Genomic DNA, 24,413 nt, shown 5'->3' on the forward strand with positions numbered 1-24,413 from the left:
TACAAGTCTGCGTTGCCTGAAGAGTTACAGCGAGGGCGTGACCTACAGCTGAAAAACTCTTTGGGTCTACCAATGGGAACTGACTCCTCTTACTTGACAGAATCCAGTTAGGGTCTAGTCAATGGGGATCAACCCACTTAAATGACAGAACCTGTCCACTACCCTTGCAAGGAGCTTCAAGCACAAAATGATCACCTAACCAAAATACAAATGTTAATACTACGAAAGAAGGAGATGCCTCCTGCATCCTCCTTCCCACAACCAAAAAAACAATACAAATACAATAATGGAAAATATTTTAAAAGGATATGCTTCAGCTCCCTGCCCCAGCACTGAATCCGCCGATACGTACGGGCCTAACCCAAAGCACTTCTCATACGTAATTCTTACGTCTTTCAGGTAGTGGTTGGCAAAGACTGACTCACACCTCCAATAAGTCACCTTCATGAGGTTTTGTAGGGACATGTTCTTCTTGAAAGCCAAAGACGTAGAGATGGCCCTTACCTCATGTGCCTTGACTTTAAGAAGTCTAAACTGATCTTGGTCACAAGATGCGTGAGCTTCTTTGATAAGGTTCCTTATAAAGAATGACAGGGCATTCTTTGATAAGGGCCTACTAGGATCTCTATCGGAACACCACAGGATGTCTGAGTTAGCCCCAAGTTGTTTCTTCTTCTGGAGATAAAACTTTAAGCTCCTTACAGGGCAAAGGGACCTCTCCTCTTCTGATCCAACTAGAGAGGATAAGCTTTTAATTTCGAAGCTCCTGGGCCAAGGTGAAGAGGGGTTTTCATTCTTGGCCAAGAAAGACGGGAGAAACGAACACACAGCTGAGTCTCCTTGGAACCCAACATCTCCTTCCAAAGCTTGCATTTCGCTTACTCTCTTAGCCGAAGCTAAAGCGCAGAGAAACAAAGTCTTCATAGTAAGATCTCTGAAGGAAGCTGAATGGAGAGGTTCGAATCTAGCGGATCTTAAGAACGATAGCACTACATCCAGGTTCCAACTTGGTGTTAAACAAGAGTTCCTTTTAGAAGTCTCAAACGACTTGATTAAGTCATGCAGATCCTTATCTTCGGAGATGTTTAATCCCCTGTGTCTGAACACAGAAGATAGCATACTCCTGTAGCCCTTAATGGTAGAGACTACCAAACTGCATTTTTCCCTCAGGAAAATAAGAAAATCTGCTATCTGGGTCACAGAGGTACTGGAGGAGGAAACGTTCTGATTCCTGCACCAACGTCAAAAAACATCCCACTTCGACTGGTAGACCCTGGAAGTGGAAGGTCTACGTGCATTGGCAATTGCTCTTGCAGACTTTGCCGAAAACCCCTTAGCTCTGACCAGACTCTTGATAGTCTGAATCCAGTTAGACTGAGAGCGGGGAGGTTCTTGTGAAACCTGTTGAAGTGGGGCTGTTTGAGCAGATCGACTCTTAGTGGCAGAGATCTTGGAACATCTACCAACCATTCCAGTACCTCTGTGAACCAGTCCTGGGCGGGCCAGAATGGAGCTATCAAGGTCATCCTTGCTCCTTCTGACGCTGAGAATTTCCTTAGAGTCTCCCCTAGAATCTTGAAAGGAGGAAACACATAAAGGTCTAGGTTGCTCCAGTCCAACAGGAACGCGTCTACCGCTACTGCTTTCGCGTCTGAAATCGGTGAACAGTACAGGTCTATCCTCGCGTTCCTGGCAGTTGCGAAGAGGTCCAGATGAGGTCTGCCCCAGATCTTCCGCAGTCCCTGGCATACGTCCGAGTGAAGGGTCCATTCTGAGGGAAGGACTTGGTTTCTTCTGCTGAGCAGATCTGCTCTGACATTTCTTTCTCCCTGTACGAACCTGGTGAGGAGACTTATCTCCCTTTCCTCCGCCCACAAGAGGAGCATTCTTGCTGTTTCATACAGGGAGAATGAGTGAGTACCCCCTTGTTCCCGAATGTAAGCCAGGGCTGTGGTGTTGTCCGAGTTGACCTGAACTGAAGACTTCTGAACGAGAGGCTCGAACTCCTTGAGGGCTAACCAAATCGCCATGAGCTCTTTTTTGTTTATATGCCAGGACACCTGTTCCCCCATCCAGGTGCCTGACACTTCTCTGGATCCTAGAGTCGCTCCCCAACCTTTGTCCGATGCGTCTGCAAATAAGACTAGGTCGGGGTCTTCAAACTGTAAGGAAATGCCTTCCTTGAAAAGAAGAGGGTCTGCCCACCATCGGAGATCCTCTTTTATCTCGTTCGAGATTTTGAATACAAAATCTAGGTTCTGAGCACCCCGATTCCAGTTCCGATTCAGGAAGAACTGTAGGGGTCTGAGGTGCAACCTCCCTAGAGAAACGAATTGCTCCAGCGAGGAGAGTGTCCCCAACAGACTCATCCACTCCCTCGCTGTGCATACATCTTTCTCCAGAAAGGTTGCGACCTTCTCTGCATGACGGTTGATCCTTTCCGGGGATGGAAAAGCCCGAAAAACCTGAGAACCATCCGAATCCCAGAATAAATACGATCTTGGCTGGGGATTAGCTGTGATTTCTCGAAGTTTATCAGTAAACCCAGAGAACTCGCTAAAGTCAGAGTGATGTGAAGGTCCTCCAGACATTTCTGCTTCGATTTGGCCCTGATCAGCCAATCGTCCAAGTAAAGGGACACCCTCACTCCTTCGAGATGAAGCCATTGGGCTACGTTCTTCATCAGCCCTGTAAAGACTTGAGGGGCTGTGGAGAGGCCGAAGCACAAAGCCCTGAACTGAAACACTTTCCCTTTCCACATGAATCTCAGGAACTTGCACGAAGAAGGATGGATTGGCACATGAAAATAAGCGTCCTGAAGGTCTAGTGACACCATCCAGTCCCCTGGACGAAGGGCGGCTAATACTGAGGATGTCGTCTCCATCGTAAACCTTCTCTTCTTCACAAAGACATTCAGGGCACTTACGTCCAGAACCGGTCTCCATCCTCCTGAGTTCTTGGGCACAAGAAAAAGACGGTTGTAGAAACCCGCGGAATGAGGGTCCTGCACCATCTCTATCGCTTGCTTCTCCAGCATCAGCTCTACTGCTAGAGCAAGGGCCTGATTCATGTGAGGGTCTTTGTACCTGGCCACTAACTCCCTTGGTGTGGTGGTCAAAGGTGGTCTGACACGAAGGGAATGAGGTATCCTTTTTTGATTATAGAGAGGGACCAGTTGTCCGCCCCCTTCTGTGCTCCCAGACGTCTGCATAAAACTCAGCAGTCTGGCACCTACTGCAGTCTGGAGGACACTCGTACTATTTCTTCGCTCTGATAGAACGAGAGAAGGTCCTTCCTCTTCTAGGAGGTCTTGTTCCTATGGAGGAAGAAGCGCGGGAAGAAGGGCCTCCTCGAAAGGGCTCTTGCTTGATCGACGTCTCCTTCTTCGCCTTAGGTTGAAAAGAAGCCTTAGGAATTCTCGCTTAGCGAGCCAACATATCTTGTGTCGCTTTAGCAGAAAGAGCGTTGGAAATGTCATTAATGATCTTCTTGGGGAAGAGTTGCTGGGAAAGATTTGCAAATAACAGCGACGATCTCTGCGCGTGCGACACCGCTTTGGTTAAAAAGGAGCAGAAAACTGCCCTCTTCTTAACAACTCCTGCCCCGAAAAGCGAAGCTATCTCTCCAGAACCGTCTCTCACTGCCTTGTCCAAGCAAGACAATACTGAATATAAATCCTCTGGAGATAAAGTCTTGATCCCTCGTCTTCTTAGCTAAGACTCCTAGCGTCCAGTCGAGGAAGTTAAACACTTCCAGCACCCGGAAACATTCCTTCAGAAGGTGGTCGAGTTCGCTCATTCCCCACGTCGTCTTAGCTGAATTAAGCGCCGAACGACGCGCGGAATCCACCAACGAAGAGAAGTCCGCGTCTGCAGAAGCTGGAAGAGTCAAACCCAAAGGTTCCCCCGACTCGTACCAGAATCCCATCTTTCCGGTCAGTTTGGAAGGTGGGAAGGAAAAAACTGTCTTCCCCTTCTCCTCCTTGGAGACCAACCAATCGTCGAAGCTCTTGAGCGCTTTCTTCATTGACACCGTAGGTTTCATCCTCACCACCGACGACGTCTTCGAAGTTTTAGCTGTAGAAAATAAGGAAGGGGGAGAAGGAGGTGCAACCGCCGAAAGAGACTCTCCAAATTCTTGTAAGAGGAGTTCCGTCAATCTCTTGTAACAGGAACCTGAAGAATCGGCCTTCGGAAAAGAATTCCCTTCCCGGTAGTGCGGAAGGCAACCAATGTCCTTGCTTGCCCCAAGAAAAAGACCGTTTGGACCTGAATTCGGGGGGCGTTGTGCCCGTGCGATAGAGGGAGAGCTGGCATTTCCTAGGGGTAGATGAGGCGCCTACGCGCCGAGGGAGAATCCTCCTACGTGGAGCGGGATGGCGCAGCTGCCTATGGGGAGGAGTGGCCTGGGAAGTGGGTGACTCCTCGTTGGCTGGTGGAGAGCGCGGGTTGGCCTGGGGGTAGAGCGCGCCTGCGCCGGGGCGATAATGGCGGCCTTACTTGCCAGGAAGGCGTCCGGCGGGTAGAATGGCTGGTCCTCGCTCTGCTGGGAGATTTGTCGGCCTGGGCTTTTGTCGGGAGAAGTGTCGCGCCGAGCCTGGGAGGGAGGACCTCAGCTTAGGGGAGTAGCGGACCTACGGTTAGGAGAACGCACCCTACTAATAAAGATTGGGCGGCCTGAGCCTAGAAGGGGCGAGGTCGCCCAGAGCTTCCCAAATCCTTGCTCCTAGGCAGACAACGTGAATGGGGGCTCTACTACCAGTAATGAGGAGGCGTTTGGGAGGATTATGGGTGCTTTAGCGATGTGGCTTAATCAGGGCGAATACTATTACGCCGTCAGGTCTACGGCTCTGTCTAGGGCGTCCTTGTCAAGTTGTTTGGCTAGAAGTTTGGTTCGCTTTTTGTTCGAGGGCCCGGTTAGGTTGTTGGTTGATGGCTTGATCCAAATCCAAACTTCGCCTTTGTTCAAAGGGGGACGCTTGCGGCCTAGTCATACAGAAAGGCGAGAAAAGGTCGTCTTCCGAGAATGAGAATCGTCCTATCAGAGCGCTAAACGTCATTTGCGAGGATACTGAGTAGCCTATCTTAGAAACGAGTGCGCTCGAGAGCGGCTATATCCGAGAGTGAAGGCACCGGATTAGGGTTTGCGATCTTGGAGGGTCTTGATTTGTTTTGGTGGGGGGTTGGGGTTGTTTTGGGTGTCTTGACTTGAGCCTAGGTCTGTTCTTTGCTTGCCTAGGCTATTTTGCAAACCTTAACTTGATCCTTTTATTGCAACAGAATGGCGGAACGAATCTCAGGCGAAGAAACAAAATCCGGAGAAAAGCGCCTACTAGTCTCCGTGCGCCTATACAGAGGAGAGCGGCTTCCAGGTGAAGAGCGCCTACTGCGATCTTGGACGGAACGAGAATCCTTGTTCTTGTCAAACTCTTGACGTTTACAAGAAGAGGAGCGAGTCTTCGGAGAGTGATGTCTATCCTCCCTAAAACTAGGAGAGCGGTGTTCAGGAGAAGAACGCCTGTCAAGATCCTTACATCTGCTATCGTGAAAGGAGCGCCTGCTCGGAGAGCGACTGAGTCTCTCTTTAATGAAAGAGGCTCTGCTGCGAGGCTCTTGCACTTTTTCTGCATTAGGCAAAAAATCCGCAGAATCCTTCTTTGACTTCTTCACCTGTAGAGAGATGTCCTTCCGACGGTGAGAACTCCCCACTAACGAGTTGGCTAAAGCAGAAATCTGCGCCTGTAGGCCGGCCAAGATGCGCGCTGGCGATCTCTCAAACTCTTCGGTCGGAGTAGCAGCCCGAGCGCGGAAAGGAGAAGAGGATCCTTGAGATCTCCTGGCTCTCTTACGCTCGATCTCTGGTTCTTCTGAGAAGGATTCGGGGCTGGAAGGAAGGGCGCAAGGCTCCTTCCAAGCTCTCTTGAGAGGGCGAGATGACTCCGAAGCGCTCCATCTACGCTTAGGAGAAGGCGACGAAGAAGACGAGAAGCACTGTCTCAACACTTCCTTCTTGGCTCTATCCAAGGCAGCCTGGGAGCGAGCAACAGGATCTGCCGAGGGGACGCCTGACCGGTGGGGGTTCTCCCTAACCTTCCTGCGGCTTTCGACTTTCCTCCTCCACTGGGTCTGGGAGTCTGGAAGAGGTCTAGGCCTAGAAGCGTTAGTGAGCCGGTCAGACGCACCCTCCACTGCACTAGGGGCACTGCACTTATCACTTTCACTGTCACTCTTACCTTTATAAGAGCGTACTTTGCTCTCGTTACTCCTTACTGCGTTCTCCGAACACGAATCTTCGGGTTCAAAGCTAGGAGCAGGGGCTGAAACAGGAGAAGGAACTACGTCTACTGTCGGGTTCTCAACATCAAGTTCGCTAACAAGAGACCTACTTGAACTCCTGGAAGAAGCCTTACGCGCTCTATCCTTCTCTAACTTCCTAAAGTAGGCAGAAAGAGACTTCCATCCGTCCTCATCCAACCTTTCACACTCTTGACAAGGGTTAACGAAAGAACATTCATTCCCCCTACAGTTCATACACACACTGTGAGGGTCTAAAGACGCTTTAGGAAGCCTCACCTTACATTCACTCTTCGAACATACTCTAAACATAGAAGATTTCTTAAGTTCAGAATCAGCCATTATGAGAAATAAACAAAGAACAATCCAAAAAAACGATCCAAAATAGCGTATGCCAAGCCAACGAACAAAGGGTACATCACCAAATTAGTCAATCCAAGAATCGTCGGTGACGAGAATAAATCCACTATCGAGAGGACTTAACAACAGGTGCTGTTAAGCCGGCGACAGAGAAAAATCTGACTGAAAAGGGGGGTTGGTTCTTACACCTGCCACCCAGCGGCGGGTAAGGTAGATCACCTGACCTACCTGTAGCGTGTGCCGCGAGTTTTGAATTTTCTGTCGTGACGTCAGAGTCGTAAGCTATGTATATATCTGGCAGGGAAGTTCATGTACAAAAATGCTTAATGATGAATATATGGAGGAGATGGAAGAGTAAGTAACCAATGAAAATATGCAAAAGACAATGAAGACAGGGCAGAGACAGACCTGATCAGATAACTCAAGAAGTGCAAAAACCACGAGTGAAGAAATTCACTTAATATACAATACAATAAAGTGGAAATCTGATGTAAATGGTTAAATGTGAATTGCTAAAAATCATTCAAGTTCATTTCATTGAATATCCTTCAAAAGCATTCACTATCCTCAAATTAAAATATAAAAACTTAATTTAGTATTTACTTTTTCAAAATTTACCTCTCCATTACATAGTTTTAACTCCTGTTAGTGTGGAAGTAAAAGCTACATAATGGGGAGGTAAGGTTTATTTAAAAAATGGAGTAATAGTTTTGGCCATCTCAATACGTACTTGTATACCAAAGTTCATTATGTATTATCATTTACATTAACTTGATTTCTTCTTACATTCTCCTACCCTTTGTCTTGAGCGAGCCATTCTGTCATCCACTATAAGGTCCACAAGCAAGGATGTATGGCAAAGTTCATCTCATACCCATCAAGTATTGTGGATCCCCAAAACATTATAAAGTGCTGCAAAATCTGAACATGTGATATCATACTAAATATACAATTTGTAACTAATTTGTATTTTTCACTAACTAACAAACCTGAGGTCTTAACATTAGGATTTACTAGCGCCAAGCTGGAAACCGGTAGAAATTAAAATTACACTTGTGAGATCCAGGACTAATGGCATCTATACCAGGTCACGCATGTATACCCAGAATGCCCACGGCTACCTGTGACCCATCAGTTATTTTCCTACCGCCTTTAAGATAAGACGTGTTACTGTCTATCTCCATTTATTAAAGCCGGTTTTTTCAGTTTGCCCGTTCTTTATCCATTTCATTTTTTATTTTTCATTCCTTTTCTTTCTCCAAGTGTGATCAGTGTGTGGTAAGAGTGTATACGTGGTATGATGGAGAATTTTGCCTCAACATCGGGATCGTCTACCGCTTCGAAGAGGAGACAAAGGAAATGCCCAGGAGTCAGTGCTTCCCTTGTTCTAGGTTCCTAACCTCGGTGTCGACGGATCCTCATCCAACGTGTAGTAGGTGCAGGGAAAACCGTTAGTACGGTTACTAATCCGTGTTCTGTTTGTCGCGGTTGGTCGGTGGAACAGTGGAAGAAGTTCTATGGGAAAAGCCAATACAAAAGAAAGGGGGTGACGCCATCTTTGGATGACCAAACCTTACCGGCTTCTTTTGTATCGGTAATAAACCAGGCTGCTCCATATGGTTTCTCCACCTGCTTTTGAATTGTCTCATACCCCTTCGGTTTCTCCTAGCGGTTCTGTATCGGAAACGTCGGGAGGGGCCTTGGGTAATTTTATGAATAATTTGCACTCTCCTTTGTTCCCAGCAAGTAGAGGGGGAGATCCGCCATCTTTGTTCCAGGCTCCTGCTACGCAAGCGCATAGGTTAGATGGTACGTGGTCAGCGCTAGGCCTACCAGGCGTACCAACCTTGGATGGTCTGCTTGCGCATTATATGACGTCACGGTTCCAGCAGGGTCCGGCAGCGCTGAATGTTCCTCATCCCCCGGGCTTGCAATTTATGGGAATTAATGCCGCTGCTTCACCTATCCCACTCAGTATTTACAGCGATGCAGAACGTGGGAGGTAATTTGGCAGCAAACGTGCGGTTACCAGCAGAAACCTCTCAGTCTCTCCCTACGAGAGGGATGACGTCACAACATACGTCACACTCTGAGATGGCAGGCGTGATGACGTCACAGACCGATTCTCGGCCTCCTTTTTTTTCGCTGCACCCCAGACGCTAATACGCCTTCTGATCAGTCAATGCAAACTAATGCAGAAGTTACAGGATATAGAGGAGAGAATGAATAAGAGAGACAAAAAGAAAAAGTGTGATTCGCCTTCTTCGTCTTCTTCCTCTAGTTCGGCGTCATCGCTAAGTCCGATAACGTCACGGCGAGCGCCAGTCAAGCGTTGGAGGAGGATTCGGGAGTTCCTAGCGGATCCTCGGGCCAAGAGGAGAAGAATCAATTCTTCCTCTTCTTCGGACGAAGACTGTCATTTCCAAGTCAGCAAGAAGGTCGGAAAATCAGTGGCTATTAAGCACAAGGTTGCCAGACGAAGCCGTTCGCAAGAGTCCGAACAAGCGAGAGAGGTGACGGCCGGCGAGCTAGCGGCCGAGGCGGAGTTGCCAGTTCGGATCGCAAAAAAAACTGCGATACCTCTGGTAAAATCGACGTTGGCGGCGAAAGGTGCAGCAGAGGATGGAATGCAGGTCCCAGTTCGCCCGTAAGACCGTTCAAAATACGTACGAAGGACGATAAGGCTCCTATTAAAAGTACGAAAAATAGAGAGTTGGCAACCTCGGCGGATACGTTCGTGGAAGGCAGTGTCCGTCTGGATAGAAGGCCGAGGCGGGCTCGCCGACGCTCGAAAACGATGCCAATGCTAATAAAGACGAACTTACCTCTGTCTTAAGGGAGCCTTCATCTTGGAGATCTAGACGAGATTCTCGCTCTAGATCCGTGAGCAGAGAAAGAGTGAGACGTTCTCGTTCCCGTGCTGACTATCTGGGATCGAGCCAACAGCGGCCAGCAAAGATCAAAGAGGCCGCGGCCGTAGGGGCAGGCGGCCGTGGAATTCCGGGCCGTCTGTCAGAAGATAGAGGCGAGACAACATCTCTCGTGACGGAGAGTGGTACACTAGAGCCGGAGGAAGGAGAAAACCAAGAGTTTCTGGCCTCGTATGCAGAGGTTATTGATTTGATTCGTCAATTCAATAGCCTTTCGGAGAAGACAGAAACACCGGCCAGTATGCTTCCTCCTGGAATTTGACATGGCGTTTGGACTAAAGAGGGATACCAAGGTGTCGTATGAATTGCCTTGTTCGAGTCATGCGGAATCGGTCTTGCAACACGTAAACGCAAAGATTGCAGGGAGGGATAATTCCTTAAGATCTAATAGATCATTTAAAATTTATTCCCCCTCCAATGATAAAAGCAAAGGAAATATTATACGACACCGAAGGTCCCTTTGCTGTCTAGACAATGAACCCTAATGTTGTAAGGTTAAGGCCTGGAATTAACCTTGGATCAGGTTAAAAATGGAAGTGCCCTTCGATGACGTTCAAGAGGCTGCACGTTAGAAGCAACAGCTTCTTCTGTCTTTCAGGCTGCGTCCTGGTTAGACCTTTGGTCAACAGCAGTGGCGAAAATTGCATCCTCGGAAGCAACAAGGAAAGTAGTGGATGAACCATTGTTCATTAGATTACTACAGTCAGGGGTCCAAGGCGATTGCGTACCTGACAAACGTAAGTGCCAATGTTTGGGCAAATATCCTGCTAATGAGGAGAGATGCAGCATTGGCTAGACTAAGCCGCAATGTGGATTTGGATTCCCTGTTAGCAATGAGGAATGGGGATATCTTTGGAATCGCACTACTGTTGCCAGAGGTCATACTGGAAGAAGCGATAGATAGAAGAAGGATGGACACTAACGATAGGTTGGTGCAACAGGCAGTTAGGAAAACCTCTAACAGTCAAACTATTCCTTTGGAGGGAAGACAACAGCAGATGTCTCGAAAGAAACCAGTGAGACATAGCATCCCTAATAGAGTCACAAGACCCTCTTCCCCAAAGAGGATAACTCATCGGCCCTTTCACAATAGAAACAACAGAGGAAGGGGCAATAGGGGAAGGGGGAGAGGCTCAAGAAGATAGGATGGGCGCCTCCCATCACTCGGCCACACCAGTGGGGGGTTGCCTGGCAAATCACTGGAAGGTGTGGCAGGAACTAGGGGCAGAGCAGTGGGTGGTGGATGTTCTCAGGATCGTGGGTATTGATTCCGTTCGAGGTAACCCCGCCCCTGACAGATCAACCATTACCCCACGTCACTTATGCCCACAAATCTCAGAAGGCCACTATTCTGCAGGAACGAAGGCAATGAAGATGATCTGATGGAAAAAAGGAGCTGTGCAAACAAGTATGCAGTCCGACAAAAGGCTTCTACAGCAGGATTTTCCTGGTACCCAAAGCCAACGGGGAGTGGAGGACAGTAATAGACCTGTCAACGCTGAATCTGTTTATAAAAAAGGAAAACCAGTTTCAAGATGGAAACTCTCCGAAAAACGGTTCTACAAGCGTCAGAATCGGAGACTTTATGCTGACAGTCGATCTAAAGGACGCATACTTTCAGATACAGTCCATCAGTCTTCAAGGAAATTTCTCACGCTTCAGTCTTGCAGGGAAAGCTTTCGAGTTCAAGGTCCTGTGCTTCGGATTGACAACGTCTCCTCAAGTTTTTACAAGAGTGTTCACCCTCGTGTCGGCCGTCGGGCGCACGCTCAGGGATCAGGCTGATAAGATATCTGGACGATTGGCTGGTGATAGCAAAGTCCAGGGAGAAATTACTCAGGGACAGGGCGGCCCTCCTGCAGCTTTGTCACAGCCTAGGTATTGTGGTGAATCAGCAGAAGTCGCAGCTGGATCCAAGTCAACGTTTGGAATATCTGGGAATGGTGATAGACACAACACAAGCCAAAGTATTCCCGACAGACCAAAGAGTACAGAAATGCAAACAAGTGGTGGGATAGCAGAATGCTTTTGCATACACAGACTTGAATCTTATTAGATCAACAATTTCACAAATATATATATACTACTACAAACTTTGGGTTCCTTACCTTCCAGGACGCAACAGAGCCGGATCAATAAGATCTGGACGATTTGTAGCTGCCACTACAAACACATCTGCTGTGTTTGCTACGCCATCCAGCTCTGCTAAAAGGGCGGATACTATCTGGAAATAGGAATATAAATAAAAGGGTAGCTATGTACAAGAACTTATGTGAGGAGAACTATATGGTATTTTCCTCTAAATTAGACAATGAATTTTGAGACTACATCCTGTTCAGTCAGCAAATATCCCTCTTATAACACAGATCCTCCATCAACCATTCTTCACTGCAGCCAAAGTACAGTACTCTGAATACATGTGACTTGAGTCTGCATGTTAATCCTTTGAGGATACGCGGGGGAAGTCAAAATATGTCTGTGGCAAGACACTCACCCTTCGCTTAGTGAAATGTTTGGCAATAATTTTTTTTTTTTTATAACTTCAATACTTCATGCTATATACAGTAGTCACCCGTATTCACAGGGGATGCGTACCAGACTCCCCCGTGAATAGTTGGAAGCCCTATAAAAAAATGCTTGAAATAGCCTATTTTGTTGGTTGAAACTAAGAAAAAAGCCACTAAATTATTGTTATACCTGGTTTTTTAATAGTTTTATCACAAAATGACAATTTGTCGAAAATTGCATTTTCCTAACTATACAAACCTGAGGTCCTTTAACAATAGGAAGTAGCTAGCGGCAGCTGGAACGGTCGTAAGCTTCGAACAAGGGGAGAACGGTAGTTAACTGCTTGTCCGATCGTCGCGCGCCGCGCGACTGGGAGGTAAACAATCACTTTTTGCTTTTGGCCCATGCAAAATACGCAGAGTGAGGGGTGGCATGAGGAGGGGACTATATGTTAAAGGACCTCAGGTTTGTATAGTTAGGAAAAATGCAATTTTCGACAAATTGTCATTTGTTCCGATACGTAATACAAACCTCGGTCCTTTAACAATAGGAAGACTCACTTCTTGGTGGGAGGAATCTGAGTCTTTTTGATGAACAGACTGGTGTTCGTCCATCCCTGGAATGCCTCCCTGGTCGTAGAGAGAGGGAGGGGGGATCCAAGCCCCCCTCTGTCCGATTGATCGGGGTGTGCACCGCAGGATCAATGGTCAGACCTCTGGGGCCGAGTACTAAGAGAGAGGCAAGCGTATTCTCTTCGTACCAGCATTGTAAGAACTTTTTCCTTTACATGAGCAAATGTAAAGTAATGGGTTTGTCTCATGTTGGCATCCACTTTCTCCCCCTTGTTGGAGAAAGTGGTGGATATTTACTCCTATCTCTAGTTAAAGAGATAGGATGGAGCTCTGTTGAATAGCTTACCTGCATCTGACTCCCTTCCAGCAAGGTAACGACCGTATCCCTCTGCCCACAGGTAGAGGTAGAAAAAGATGGTGAAGAGAAGCCAGTCACTCTCTCATTCACGCATTCATTCTACCCAGTCTATACCAGGAATCGATGCCCTGTTTCTTGCCTGCTCGGGTGCTGGGGTAAGCTTACACAACGTGTTGAGCAGCCACCACAGGTCCCAAGGAAAAAAGTATCCAAGGACTTGTGGGCAATATCCCGAAGGTAGAAGGACGTGAAGGTGGTCTGGTTGGCCCAGACACCTGCCTTCAGGACCTGCGCCACGGAGAAGTTCTTACGGAACGCTAAGGAGGGTCCGATACCTCTGACTTCGTGGGCTCTCGGACGGAGCGTACGGATGTCGTCGCTACCATCAGCTTCGTACGCTCTCCTGATCACCTCATGCAGCCAGAAAGAAAGCGTGTTCTTGGAGACTTACTTCTTGGTGACCCCAGTGCTAACGAAGAGGCGTCGACAACTCAGGCCTGAGATGTCGAGTTCTCTTCAGATAGCGCCGTAGCGCCCTCACAGGACAAAGCAGCATCTCATCCGCATCGTTATCGGTGAAGTCCAGGAGGGAGGGGGGGATCGTGAAAGACTCGAACCTGTCGTCAGGGATCGACGGATTCTGAGTCTTAGCTACGAAGTTCGGGACGAAATCGAGCGTCACAGATCCCCAGCCTCTGGTATGTTTAACATCATAAGAAAGGCCATGTAGTTCCCCATACTCTCTTCGCCGATGCCAGGGCCAGCAAGAAGAGGGTCCTTGAGGGTCAGATCCCTGTCTGACGACTCTCGGAGTGGCTCGAAGGGTCTTCGAGTCAAACTCCTAAGTACGAGAGTCACATCCCACGCAGGGGGCCTGAGTTCCCTGGGTGGTCAAGACCTTTTCGAAGCTCCCTCATTAGCAAGGATATCTCGAACGAATTCGAGAGGTCCAGTCCCCTCAAGTTTTAGGACGAGAGCCAGGGCGCTCTATATCCCTTAACTGTGGGTACTGAGAGGAGCTTCTCTCGGCGAAGAAACACGAGGAAATCCGCTACCTGCTGAAGAGTGGCTCTGAGAGGAGACAGACCCTGTCTACGACACCAACCACAGAAGACGGCCCACTTTCCCCTGGTACACAGCTGCAGAGGACTGTCGGACGTGTCCAGCCATCTCTGTGCTGCGCTACGAGAAAAGCCTCTCGTTCGCAAGAGATGGTGGATAACAGCCAGCCGTGAAGTTGAAGGGACTGGACTGCTTGGTGGTACCGTTTCTACGTGTGGCTGGGCTAGAAGGTTGTGCCAAGTGGGTAGCTCTCTCGGTGCGTCCGCAAGAAGAGCCAGCAGGTCGGATACCAAACGGCTTGTGGTCGTTTGGGAGCCACCAGGATCATTCTGAGATTGGGAGTGACCAGCGCTCGACTGATCACTTTCCGAATCAGACAGAAGGGAGGAAAGGCGTAAGCGAAGAGGTTTGTCCCAGGGGTGTTGGAGAGCGTCCTCTGCAGCTGCCCATGGGTCCGGCACAGCTGAAAGAAAACCTGAAGTTTTCTGTTGTGCCGGGTGGCGAACAGGTCTACGACCGGTCGCCCCCACAGGTTGAAGAGCCTTTCCGCCACATCTTGGTGTAGAGACCATTCGGTCCCTATCACCTGATCCCGACGGCTGAGCTTGTCTGCTACTACATTCCTCCTTGCCTGGAATGTAGCGTGCTGACAGCTCTATCGAGTGAGCCGTGGCCCACTCGTTGCACCTGCACCGTCAACTGATGGAGCGGAAGAGACACTAGTGCCCCCCCTGCTTGTTGACATATGCCACTACTGTGGTGTTGTCGCACATCAACACCACTGAGTGTCCCACCAAGCGGTCCCGAAACTCTTGGAGAGCGTTGAACGCCGCCTTGAGTTCCAGGACATTGATGTGAAGGTGCTTCTCGTGATGGTCCCAAACACACCTGCAGTCAGCAACTCCTCCAGGTGTGCGCCCCATCCCTCGGTCGATGCGTCTGAGAACAGAAGCATCTCCGGGGGGGGAGTGCGTATGGGCACTCCTCTTAAGAGGTTCTTGTCGTCGAGCCACCAGGCTAGGTCCTGCCTCACCTTGTCCGTGATAGCCACGGAAAGTAAGGAGGTATCCTTGGCCTGAGACCACTCTCCCTTAGCCTCCACTGGAGAGACCGCAGGTGAAGACGCCCGTGAGGGACTAACTTCTCGAGTGACGACAGATGGCCGATCACGACTTGCCATTGCTGTGCTGCCTGTTCCTGCCGAGACAGGAACCGGCCGGCTGCCTCCCTGAATTTGCTGATACGCAAGTCTGCGGGAAGACTTGCCCTGCTACCGTGTCTATCAGCATACCCAGGTACTTCATCTTCTGCTTGGGTTCGAGGTCGGACTTCTCGTAGTTATCACGATCCCAGATCGCGACAAAACTTGAGGAGTCGATCTCTAGCCTGTAGCAACTGCGAGCGGGAGCTCGCCAGGACTAGCCAAATCGTCGAGATACCTCAGAAGACGTATCCCGTTCGAATGGGCCCAAGCCGACACCAGAGTGAACACTCGCGTGAACACCTGTGGGGCGGTTGAGAGACCCGACGAAACAAAAAAGTGCCCTGAATTGGTACACCGTCCCGTCGAAGATGAAGCGGATGGTACTTTCTGGAGGACTGATGGATGGGTATTTGAAAATACGCGTCCTTCAGGTCCACTGAAAGCATGAAATCGTTCCCCCTGATCGAGTCGAGCACTGAGCGTGCCGACTCCATCGTGAACCGCGTCGTGCGAACGAAGCGGTTCAGAGAGAGGTCTATCACCACCGGACGCCAGCCCCCCGATGCCTTCTCCACTAGGAAGAGGCGGCTGTAAAAGCCCGGTGACTGGTCCTCCACGATTTCTACAGCTCGTTTCGCCAGCATGGTCTTGATCCTCCCTGTCGAAGAGCGTTGTCCTTTGCTGATCCCCGGACATAGGCTGTAGATGGACCGGTTGGAGATGAGGGGGAGGGGGGGCCGAGACTCGAAGGGTAGTAGATATCCCTCCCGAAGGACGTCTACTATCCAGTTCTCGGCGCCGTAGCGCTGCCAAGTCGCCCAATGGCTCGCTAGGCACCCCCCACTTCCGCAGCAGGGGAGGGGAACGCCGTCCCTAGCGTTTCCCTCCTCGTTTCGACTTCTTTCCAGCACCCTCCTCGGGGAAAGGAGGGCTGGGAGGAGGGCTGGTTGCGGCCTCCTTTAGCAGAAGTTGAAACAACTGGAGTCTTCACAACGGGGTTTTGGACGGTGCAACCGTCTTCGCCGCCGTGGAAGCGCTAGCCAAGCTCTTTGGTTTGGCCGCAGTTACTCGAGATTGCCCAGAAACCTTCGAGACTGCCTGGTGGACTAAGCGGTCACTCTCGTCAGTTGCGCCGGGCCGTTTACCACCACCGCAGCGTCCACCATCTCTCCAGGAAAGAGAGCTGGGGAACTCTAAGAGGTCCATTTCGTAGCCCGAGTGCCGCCTCAACGCACCGGCCCTTGGTCACTCGGGTAAGGACTGCGTCCCTACGTCGAAGAACCAAGTTGGCCCACACAGGTTAGCAGTCTGATGGGCGAGGTAAGAGATTGCTCTTCCTCCAGACTGGCACAGTCTCCTGAAAGAAGCGTCGTCTTCGAGAGCAGAACCTCCCAGAGCCGGCCGCTACTTTGGATATTGTGAGGGACCACAAATCCAACCAGGAAACTGCCTGGAATGCTGCCATAGCGGTAGATTCCAGGGCAAGTGCCTCCTGCTGCGAGAACCATAGGTTCTCCGACAGGAGCTGCTGCAGGGACACACCTGGAGTCAGCCTCGCTAACTCCGGGTTAACCCTGTTTTCGGCAGTATCGGGTCTTCCAGCGAAGGCACGTAGAATCGCCTCTGCCGCTGTAGAGGAGGAGGAAGCAGCTTAGAGGACCGTCCGGATTTTAGCGAGTCCTCCCGTCCTGAGACGAGATTCTCTACCTGATCCAGGACCGAGTCCGCAAGCTCTGATCGTGGCAACCCCATCATCATTTTGGGCTCCCTCTTGGGGACCCCCAAAATGATTCGAGCCGGGACGTGGGCTCTGCTGGTGGTAGCGGCGATCCTTCCGCAAGGTCATTATGCAGACGCATCAGCTTAATGACCTCTGCGAAGTTTCTCTGTATCTCAGGCGTTACAGCGTCTTGTGGAGTAGGACCGTCCAGTCCCTCCAGCAAGAGCATATCCCTCGATACTCCTCCTTCAGAAGGAGGAACAGCGACAGACCCCTGACGGTCGCCTCCAACTACTTGCGCGTTACGTCCTGGTCGGTACCTAAGACCGTGCCTGAGCCGTACGGCGTCATAGCTTGGGTCCAGAGCGGCGCACCTCTCGTGATCGCTCCTCGGTACTCGCTCCTCCCGGTATAGCCCAGAGAGGTTGAAGGTACGGGAGAGGCAGACCTGACGCTCCCCCCTCGCTCGCTGGCAGGACCAGCGTGCGTGGAGGGCTGCTGCTGATCGTCAACCGCGGTGACGGTCGAGCAGCAGGCCTAGCGTTGCCGCATCGCCTGGGGCGATTGGTTCGCGGCTGAGGGGGAAACCCCCCGTTTTTCACCCTCGAGACCGCGGGATCTCTAGCGTCAGGCGAGCTGCCGCTGGTCACCGTCTCCGCCCGGTCCCTCCCATCGGGAGCGGCGGACGGGTGACCTGCTAGGCTCCCTTTCGCGTCGAGACCGGCCAGCGTCCTCTCGGCGCGTCAAACCGCTGGTACCAGCCGTGGCTGGTACCGGCGGTCGGCCGTGGGGACTCCTTCCTCGCCTCAACCCGTGGCCGGTCAGCGACCGTCACTTCATCGCCCGAGCAGCCAGTTTGATCGCTGCGAGAGCGTCCACTGGCCTGGCGAGAGTCGTGTGCACGACTCTCGCCAGTCTTCTGCTCCGTGCCGCTGTCTTGACGGCGAGCGTAGCTCGGACGTCAAAACTTTTGGCTGGACGGTCCTCTTTGGAAGAGCGTCCACTTGGTGCTTCTCGCGAACAACGAGAGCGGCCGAGACGGAACCTGGTTTAGCGGCAGAACCGCTAGCACCAGGTGAGGACGCACCAGCCGAGGCTGGTGCACCTCTGGTCCCCGTCGACTTCTTCTTTGCAGAAGAAGCGACGGGCCCCCGTTCCCGAAGGAACAGGAGGACCAGCAGAAGAGCTCCCCAGCTCGCCTGAGCGAGCCGGGCCCTTAGAAGATCCCGAAGGAGTCTTCTTAGGGGGGGAGGAGGCAGCCTTCTTCTTCTTCGGCTGTTTAGCCTTAGAAGTCGAAGGGGAAGGAGAGGCAGCAGACGACGAAGAAGACGATGAAGACGATGACGACACCTTCTTCCTCTTCCTCTTCTTCTTCGCCAGGCTCCGAGAAGCAGAACGCCTCAGGTCTTCCATCCAGGAGGGAGCCGGGGCAGTTTGCCGAAGCAACAGGGCCCGACTGCACCTGTCCGGAAAACTGAGACCTGACTGTGACAGCAACACCAGCAGCAGGAACAACAGGAACAGGTCCGGGAACAGCAGGAACGGCAGGAACATCTGAAAGGGAATGTGCAGGCCGATCTGAAAGGGCAAAGAGTAGCTGGAACGGCAACAGGTACGGCAGCACGGCAGGTACCACGGGAGAGCCAGGCGTCCTGTCAGGCAGCACCGTCATCCGTGGCACTGGCGGCAGGTCCAGGGGGGGTACTCTTTGGGCAGCGGAAGTCCGGGGTTGGCAAAGGAAAAAATCCCGGTGGTGTGGCACCGTCCTCTTTGGCACGGCAGCAATGGGTTTTTGTATAGCCACCGTGGGTGTCACCGACATTATATGGGGCGTATATACCAGATGTGGTGGCATCTCATACGCTGGTGTCGTTATTGTGGTAGTAGTGGTGGTCACCGCACCATGAGTGACCACCGCCGACCCCGCCAACCGCTGAAGCAACCCCTGGATGCTGGGCACTCCCTGCAGTCCCAGCGACTCCCACACCTGTCCCAAGTCGTCCTTCGCTGATGGCACACCTGCGGAAGCAATAGTCGGGTTAGTTGGAGGGGCTTCCTCGCGCCTGGGGGGCGAAACACCCCCCCCAGAGCGGACGGAAGACCCCGAGTACAGCTGTACGTCCGGGTAGCGGGCGCCCTCATCCACACTCGACGGATCGAGAGAGGAAAAGGACTCCGCTACCCCCCCCGCAGGGGAAGGCGCGAAACGTGGGGGCTGGCCGGGAGGCAGGAAAAGAGGGACGAAGTGTCGTCACCAAAGGAGTCACTGGACTTTCCGATGACTTCTTAGGCCGCCTAAGTCTCTTCCTGCCCTCGTACAGCACCCACTGCGCCTCGGACCAATTCATACATGTAACACAAGGTTCGTTGCGGGAGCACTCTCGCCCCCGGCAACGAGTACAAACCTCGTGGGGGTCCACGTCAACGAATGACCTGAACCCTCCACATCTACGCCCCTCCAGCCCGGGACACACTCTACGGGCGACTGGAGGGCGCGGTGATATTTCCATTTCTTCCAATTCACTCATTGCAAGATCAATAGAATTGTCAAAAGTACTTACAATCACTCCTGATTTATACAGAAAGAGAAACAAATACTCAAACTCAAAGCAAACGACAAAGCGGGCAGAGCGATGGCGAACACGTCCTTACCACACACGGCCGAAAACAGCAAAAGTGGTTTGTTTACCTCCCAGTCGCGCGGCGCGCGACGATCGGACAAGCAGTTAACTACCGTTCCACCCTTGTTCGAAGCTTACGACCGTTTCCAGCTGCCGCTAGCTACTTCCTATTGTTAAAGGACCGAGGGGTTTGTATTACGTATCGGAAACAACGCGACATTTTATGATTAAATTGATAACAAAATAACCCAGAAATTTGTAGATATTTCTCACAGAAAAAATACCGAGAATAGGCGGATTTCCCAAAAATAATGGGGGGATATGTTCCAGAAAGAAATCCGCGAATCTGGAGAGCATGAATACAGGGGAGCCCACTGTAAGTGAATTTGGTGTTATTTTAAAGCTAAAGAGTTTAACTTTAAATCAATATTTAAAATTGCCAAAAATAAAAAATTAAAAACTGACATCATGTGGCTTATTTTCTGGAGCTTAGTAATAATCAGCACCATATCTCAGAATAGTATGCCTGAATAATTGTTTTGATTTACCACTACCTGACTATCATCTTCACTAATTTTCAAAATAATAATCACTCATCTCAATACAATTATCATTAAACAGTATTAATAACCTTAACAAGACCAAAGACACAAGTTTTTAGGATCTCATATGGCATGCTCAAAGAATATGTCCATGAACAACAGGTGGAAATTACTGCAATAAAAAATTACAGAAACTGGACTGCTACAAGGCAAGAGATCAAAGAAAACAAATGAGAAGTGGAAAGTAGGAAGCAAAACAACAATGCAAAGAACCTTTGGCACTATCTAGAGAGGGCACACTGTAGGAGGTATGTACTTCCCCTACAGGGTTCTCTGAACTAAAAGGCATCTAGGGGAAGAGGACAGATTTCGTGAAAATGACATCATTGTGAAAGAATTACCCTAAATTGAAAAATTTTTCACTGATACCTGAAAGAATGCTTCTCTCTACAAAATCTTTCTGTGCGAACTGAACAACCTACCTATCCATAACCCCACCAGAATCTCCTGAACGACCGCGGTTTGGTGCTAAAGAGTCCAATTCATCAAAGAATATAACACACGGAGCTGCTGCTTTGCCACGGGCAAATACTGTTAATGTAAAGAAATTTATTAATTATTCACATAAATACATTACCTCAAAATATCTAACCTCTATGTCAAGTTAAATTTATATAGGAAGCTAGCTACTGTACACAGCTTAGTACCTTCAATTCATGACATAAGCATTGTGTTAACATAAATTTAGAACTTTCAAATCCTCTACTTGCCTTGACGAACATTTTCTTCACTCTGCCCAACATACATATTAAGCAGTTCAGGTCCTTTAACAGACATAAAATTAAGACCACACTCAGTTGCCACTGCTTTTGCCAGGAGAGTTTTTCCTGTCCCTGGTGGACCATACAATAAAACACCTGGAAACCAATGAATAGTTACCTATAAAAAGATATTTTACAACCTTATGACCACTACTATAAAATGAGGTAAAGTCAGGTAGAAAAGTAAAGCAAAGCTTAATCATCAATGAATGGAGCTCAGCAGCTCAGCTTCACTTTCCAAAAAAGCAAGCAACAAGAATTTCATGACTACTTTAGACATGACAGATATGAAAAAATTTTAATATTTAGGCCTGAATATTGAAAGTTTACCCCCTTGCAGTGGGCTCAAAGCTTACGCTAGACAGTTTCCTAACAACTCAAAAAATTATCAAGTACTGTTTACTACATATTGTACAGACCCTTTTTCTTAACACAGGTTTATTCCAAAGGCAGTTACCCTTTTGGTCACTTTCCCCTTGAATAGGATAACTTTAAGGGCACTCACTTGTAAGGTGTGGCTGATGACTATAAATGTCTAAAGATAATTTACAGTTAAATTCTCTAGTCTCATTACACACCTGATCGTCGAAGGCCGCTCGAAACCAGTGTTGGATGACGCAGAGGAAGCTGGATAGTGTTCACTACCTCACGCTTGGCTTCTTCTAAGCCACCTATGTCCTTCCACTGCACTTGAGGGATACGGGGTGCCCCTAATGCTTTGCTGCGGTTTGCTTGAAGCTTATCTGACAAAAATAGGAAAAAATGAAATTCAATGACACTCAGATGGCCAGATAATCCATATTCATATGTACTGTATTTAAGAGTACATAACACTCACCCCATATACTGCTTTAAATATTCTCAAACAATAGAGAGATATCAAATGAAGCTTTTGACACAGTAGAAACATGTAAAAGTTCATTTCATCTTTAAACTGCTCTAAGTTTCAACTCTATTAATTAAAGGTACAGTACATACAGACATGAAATACTTCCACACAGGATTACAAGCATCGGAGATTTCTCAAATGAAAAGGGTCTCAAAATTAGGGAAGAGAAAATCATCTGGAAGGATAAGAAACTAAGGGGGAACAAATGATAAAAAGTTCTGTGACTTCCTTTCCTTTCTACCAAGCTCTGGCATTCAAGTATTTCTGCCTCTCTTTTTCTTGAGTCTCAAAGTCTTCCTTCCTGTGAAAGGCTGAATGTCTACTGCTTTCTTTGTGGCTGTGCCTCACTATTCTCCGGAAAGTAAAAGAGCAAATATTAAAATGAATGTAGTGGGATTGGTATGAAAAAATGCCTGATTCTGTTAAATACCTTGGAAGCAAATAAAAGGTATGAAAGAACATTGTGGGATGTAAAGACATGTAAAAACTGAATAATGTTGGCCTAATAACAATTTCTTGAAGAAACAAATAATCTGCACATGAACACATTTAAAGTAACCACAGAGTTTTAGTGCTCTGCAACAAGAAAAATTTGGGCCCATGTTCTGTATATAGAGATGTTCATAAAATAACATGGGTACACACAGGTTGTAAAGGATCATAATATCACAATGGAAGAGGCAGTTAGTCAGAAATGTGACGGGATTGTAAGAACAGAATGAAGAGGCAGTTAGTCTCAAATATGACAAAAGGTTTATAAATGTTTACTGAATGTTAGAAGGCATATTAAGAAGGCAAGTAGTAAAAGAAGTATAAAGAAAAAAACTGAATGCAAGTTGACATGACAAGGAGAGTATAAAGATTCTTGGGATTGAATATGAAGACACTATGAAATACAGCTAAATACAATTAAATGAACAATCAACACAAGATATACAATGTTTAGAGAGGTCTGTGAATACAGTATTTGGTGATTAATCTCTTAAAAAACTTAACAGCAGTTTGACAACTGTAGTGGTGTTCAAGATATACAATTTTAAACAATCTACTCACCTAAAGCCTTTATAACGTCCTTGTAGGTCACAGGCGGAGTATCATTACTGATATTAGCACCATTGATTTTTTCATCTTCTGAAGACAGTCGATATAAACATAACCTGTGGAAAAATGATGGAATTTGCATAGTGTGTGCCATTTACATACTAAATACTAAATCTTGCACAAAAGTAATGTAAAATGTACTCTTAATGTACAGATATAAAGCATCAACTGCTAAATGATCATGATCAGGTAGCCAACAGTCTGAATTTTAAATGTTTCAATATATTTCATCAATCTATAAAAATAAAAAAAATTACTAAAAAAAAATGATATTGTTATGATACAATAAAGTTTGTTCATACTTACCTGGCAGATATATATATAGCTGTATTCTCCGAAGTCCGACAGAATTTCAAAACTCCCGGGCACACGCAGTGGTCGCAGGTGGTAGTACCCATTCCCGCCGCTGGGAGGCGGGCGTAAGGAACCATTCCCATTTTCTGTCAGATTTTTCTAGTGCCACTGTCTCCTGAGGGGAGGTGGGTGGGCACTTTGATTATATATATCTGCCAGGTAAGTATGAACAAACTTTATTGTATCATAACAATATCATTTTGTTCATGAATCTTACCTGCCAGATATATATAGCTGAATCCCACCTTTGGAGGAAGGGGGAGACAGATTCGATTTTGGGAAACATTTCATATATATGATTGATATTTTGGTTCCTTAACTGTTAGCATAGCTGACTTCGTGAGTACTGTCACCCAAGTCTGCTTCTGCTTTACTAGAGACTCCAGCTAGGTAGTGACCTGTGAAGCTGTTGATTCTAGAGGATCTGTCAACGGGGGCGTGACCACAATGCAACTAGATCCTATATTATAGACCCTCCAACTTCGGTACTGCATTCCTAGAGGTGCCAGCAAGGACGTGACCTGTGTAGCTGGTGCGCTCTAATGAACTGTCACGGGAAGCGTGACCACAATGTGACCAGATCATATAGGTGTTGTTTAGACACCGAATGCTGTTAATGCTTCACTGGAGGTGCCAGCAAGGGACGTGACCTATGTAGCTGGTGCGCTCCAGATGATTTGTCAATGGGGGCGTGACCACACTGTGACACATTTTATTTTACCCTACTATGAGGGCAAAGCAAAAACATTACCACCTGACCTAGCCTATCTGGTTAAACTTCGTAAACCAAGGCTAATGGAGGGAGGCCGCCTAAGGCGGCCTACCCAAGACCACAAAAAACTAAACACCTACATAAACATATAAAAATAAAAAATAAAAAATAAAAAGAAATAAAATTGAAAAGTCCAAACTAACATATTATTTTCTAAAAGATAGGAAGAGTGCTACTCTCTGTCCCCAATATATTGTCTGCTGCGACATATGGACCCAGAGTAGCAGTTCTCGTATGTAATCCTCACCTCCCGAAGGTAGTGAGAGGCAAACACTGAATTACTACGCCAAAATGTGGCATTCAAGA

The 24,413-nt window shown here is 48.5% G+C and overlaps 2 protein-coding genes across 2 annotated transcripts in view; one reads left to right on the forward strand and one right to left on the reverse strand.

The window, feature by feature from the left end:
- The window catches only part of LOC135223515 (peroxisomal ATPase PEX6-like), a 74,873-nt gene that overhangs the window by 48,123 nt on the left and 2,337 nt on the right, over window positions 1-24,413 (forward strand).
- Window positions 20,620-23,063, reverse strand: LOC135224242 (peroxisomal ATPase PEX6-like). Its single transcript, XM_064263095.1, has 4 exons — window positions 22,934-23,063; window positions 21,570-21,734; window positions 20,941-21,087; window positions 20,620-20,761 (listed from the first exon to the last, which is right to left on the reverse strand). Exons 1-4 carry the CDS (start codon window positions 23,061-23,063, stop codon window positions 20,649-20,651), a joined length of 555 nt encoding a protein of 184 aa, XP_064119165.1. The 3' UTR covers window positions 20,620-20,648.

This window comes from Macrobrachium nipponense, chromosome 10 (assembly GCF_015104395.2).
Source record: "Macrobrachium nipponense isolate FS-2020 chromosome 10, ASM1510439v2, whole genome shotgun sequence".
Taxonomy (NCBI): Eukaryota; Metazoa; Arthropoda; class Malacostraca; order Decapoda; family Palaemonidae; genus Macrobrachium; species Macrobrachium nipponense.

What these genes read in the sequence shown, in the direction of transcription:
- LOC135224242 (XM_064263095.1), bottom strand. Translation starts at nt 23,063, where the DNA reads ATGCAAATTCCATCATTTTTCCACAGGTTATGTTTATATCGACTGTCT. An exon ending in GGACGTTATAAAGGCTTTAG is followed by an intron (nt 21,735 to 22,933) that starts GTGAGTAGATTG and finishes TATTTTTGTCAG; the next exon opens with ATAAGCTTCAAGCAAACCGC. An exon ending in GAGCGGCCTTCGACGATCAG is followed by an intron (nt 21,088 to 21,569) that starts GTGTGTAATGAG and finishes ATTGGTTTCCAG; the next exon opens with GTGTTTTATTGTATGGTCCA.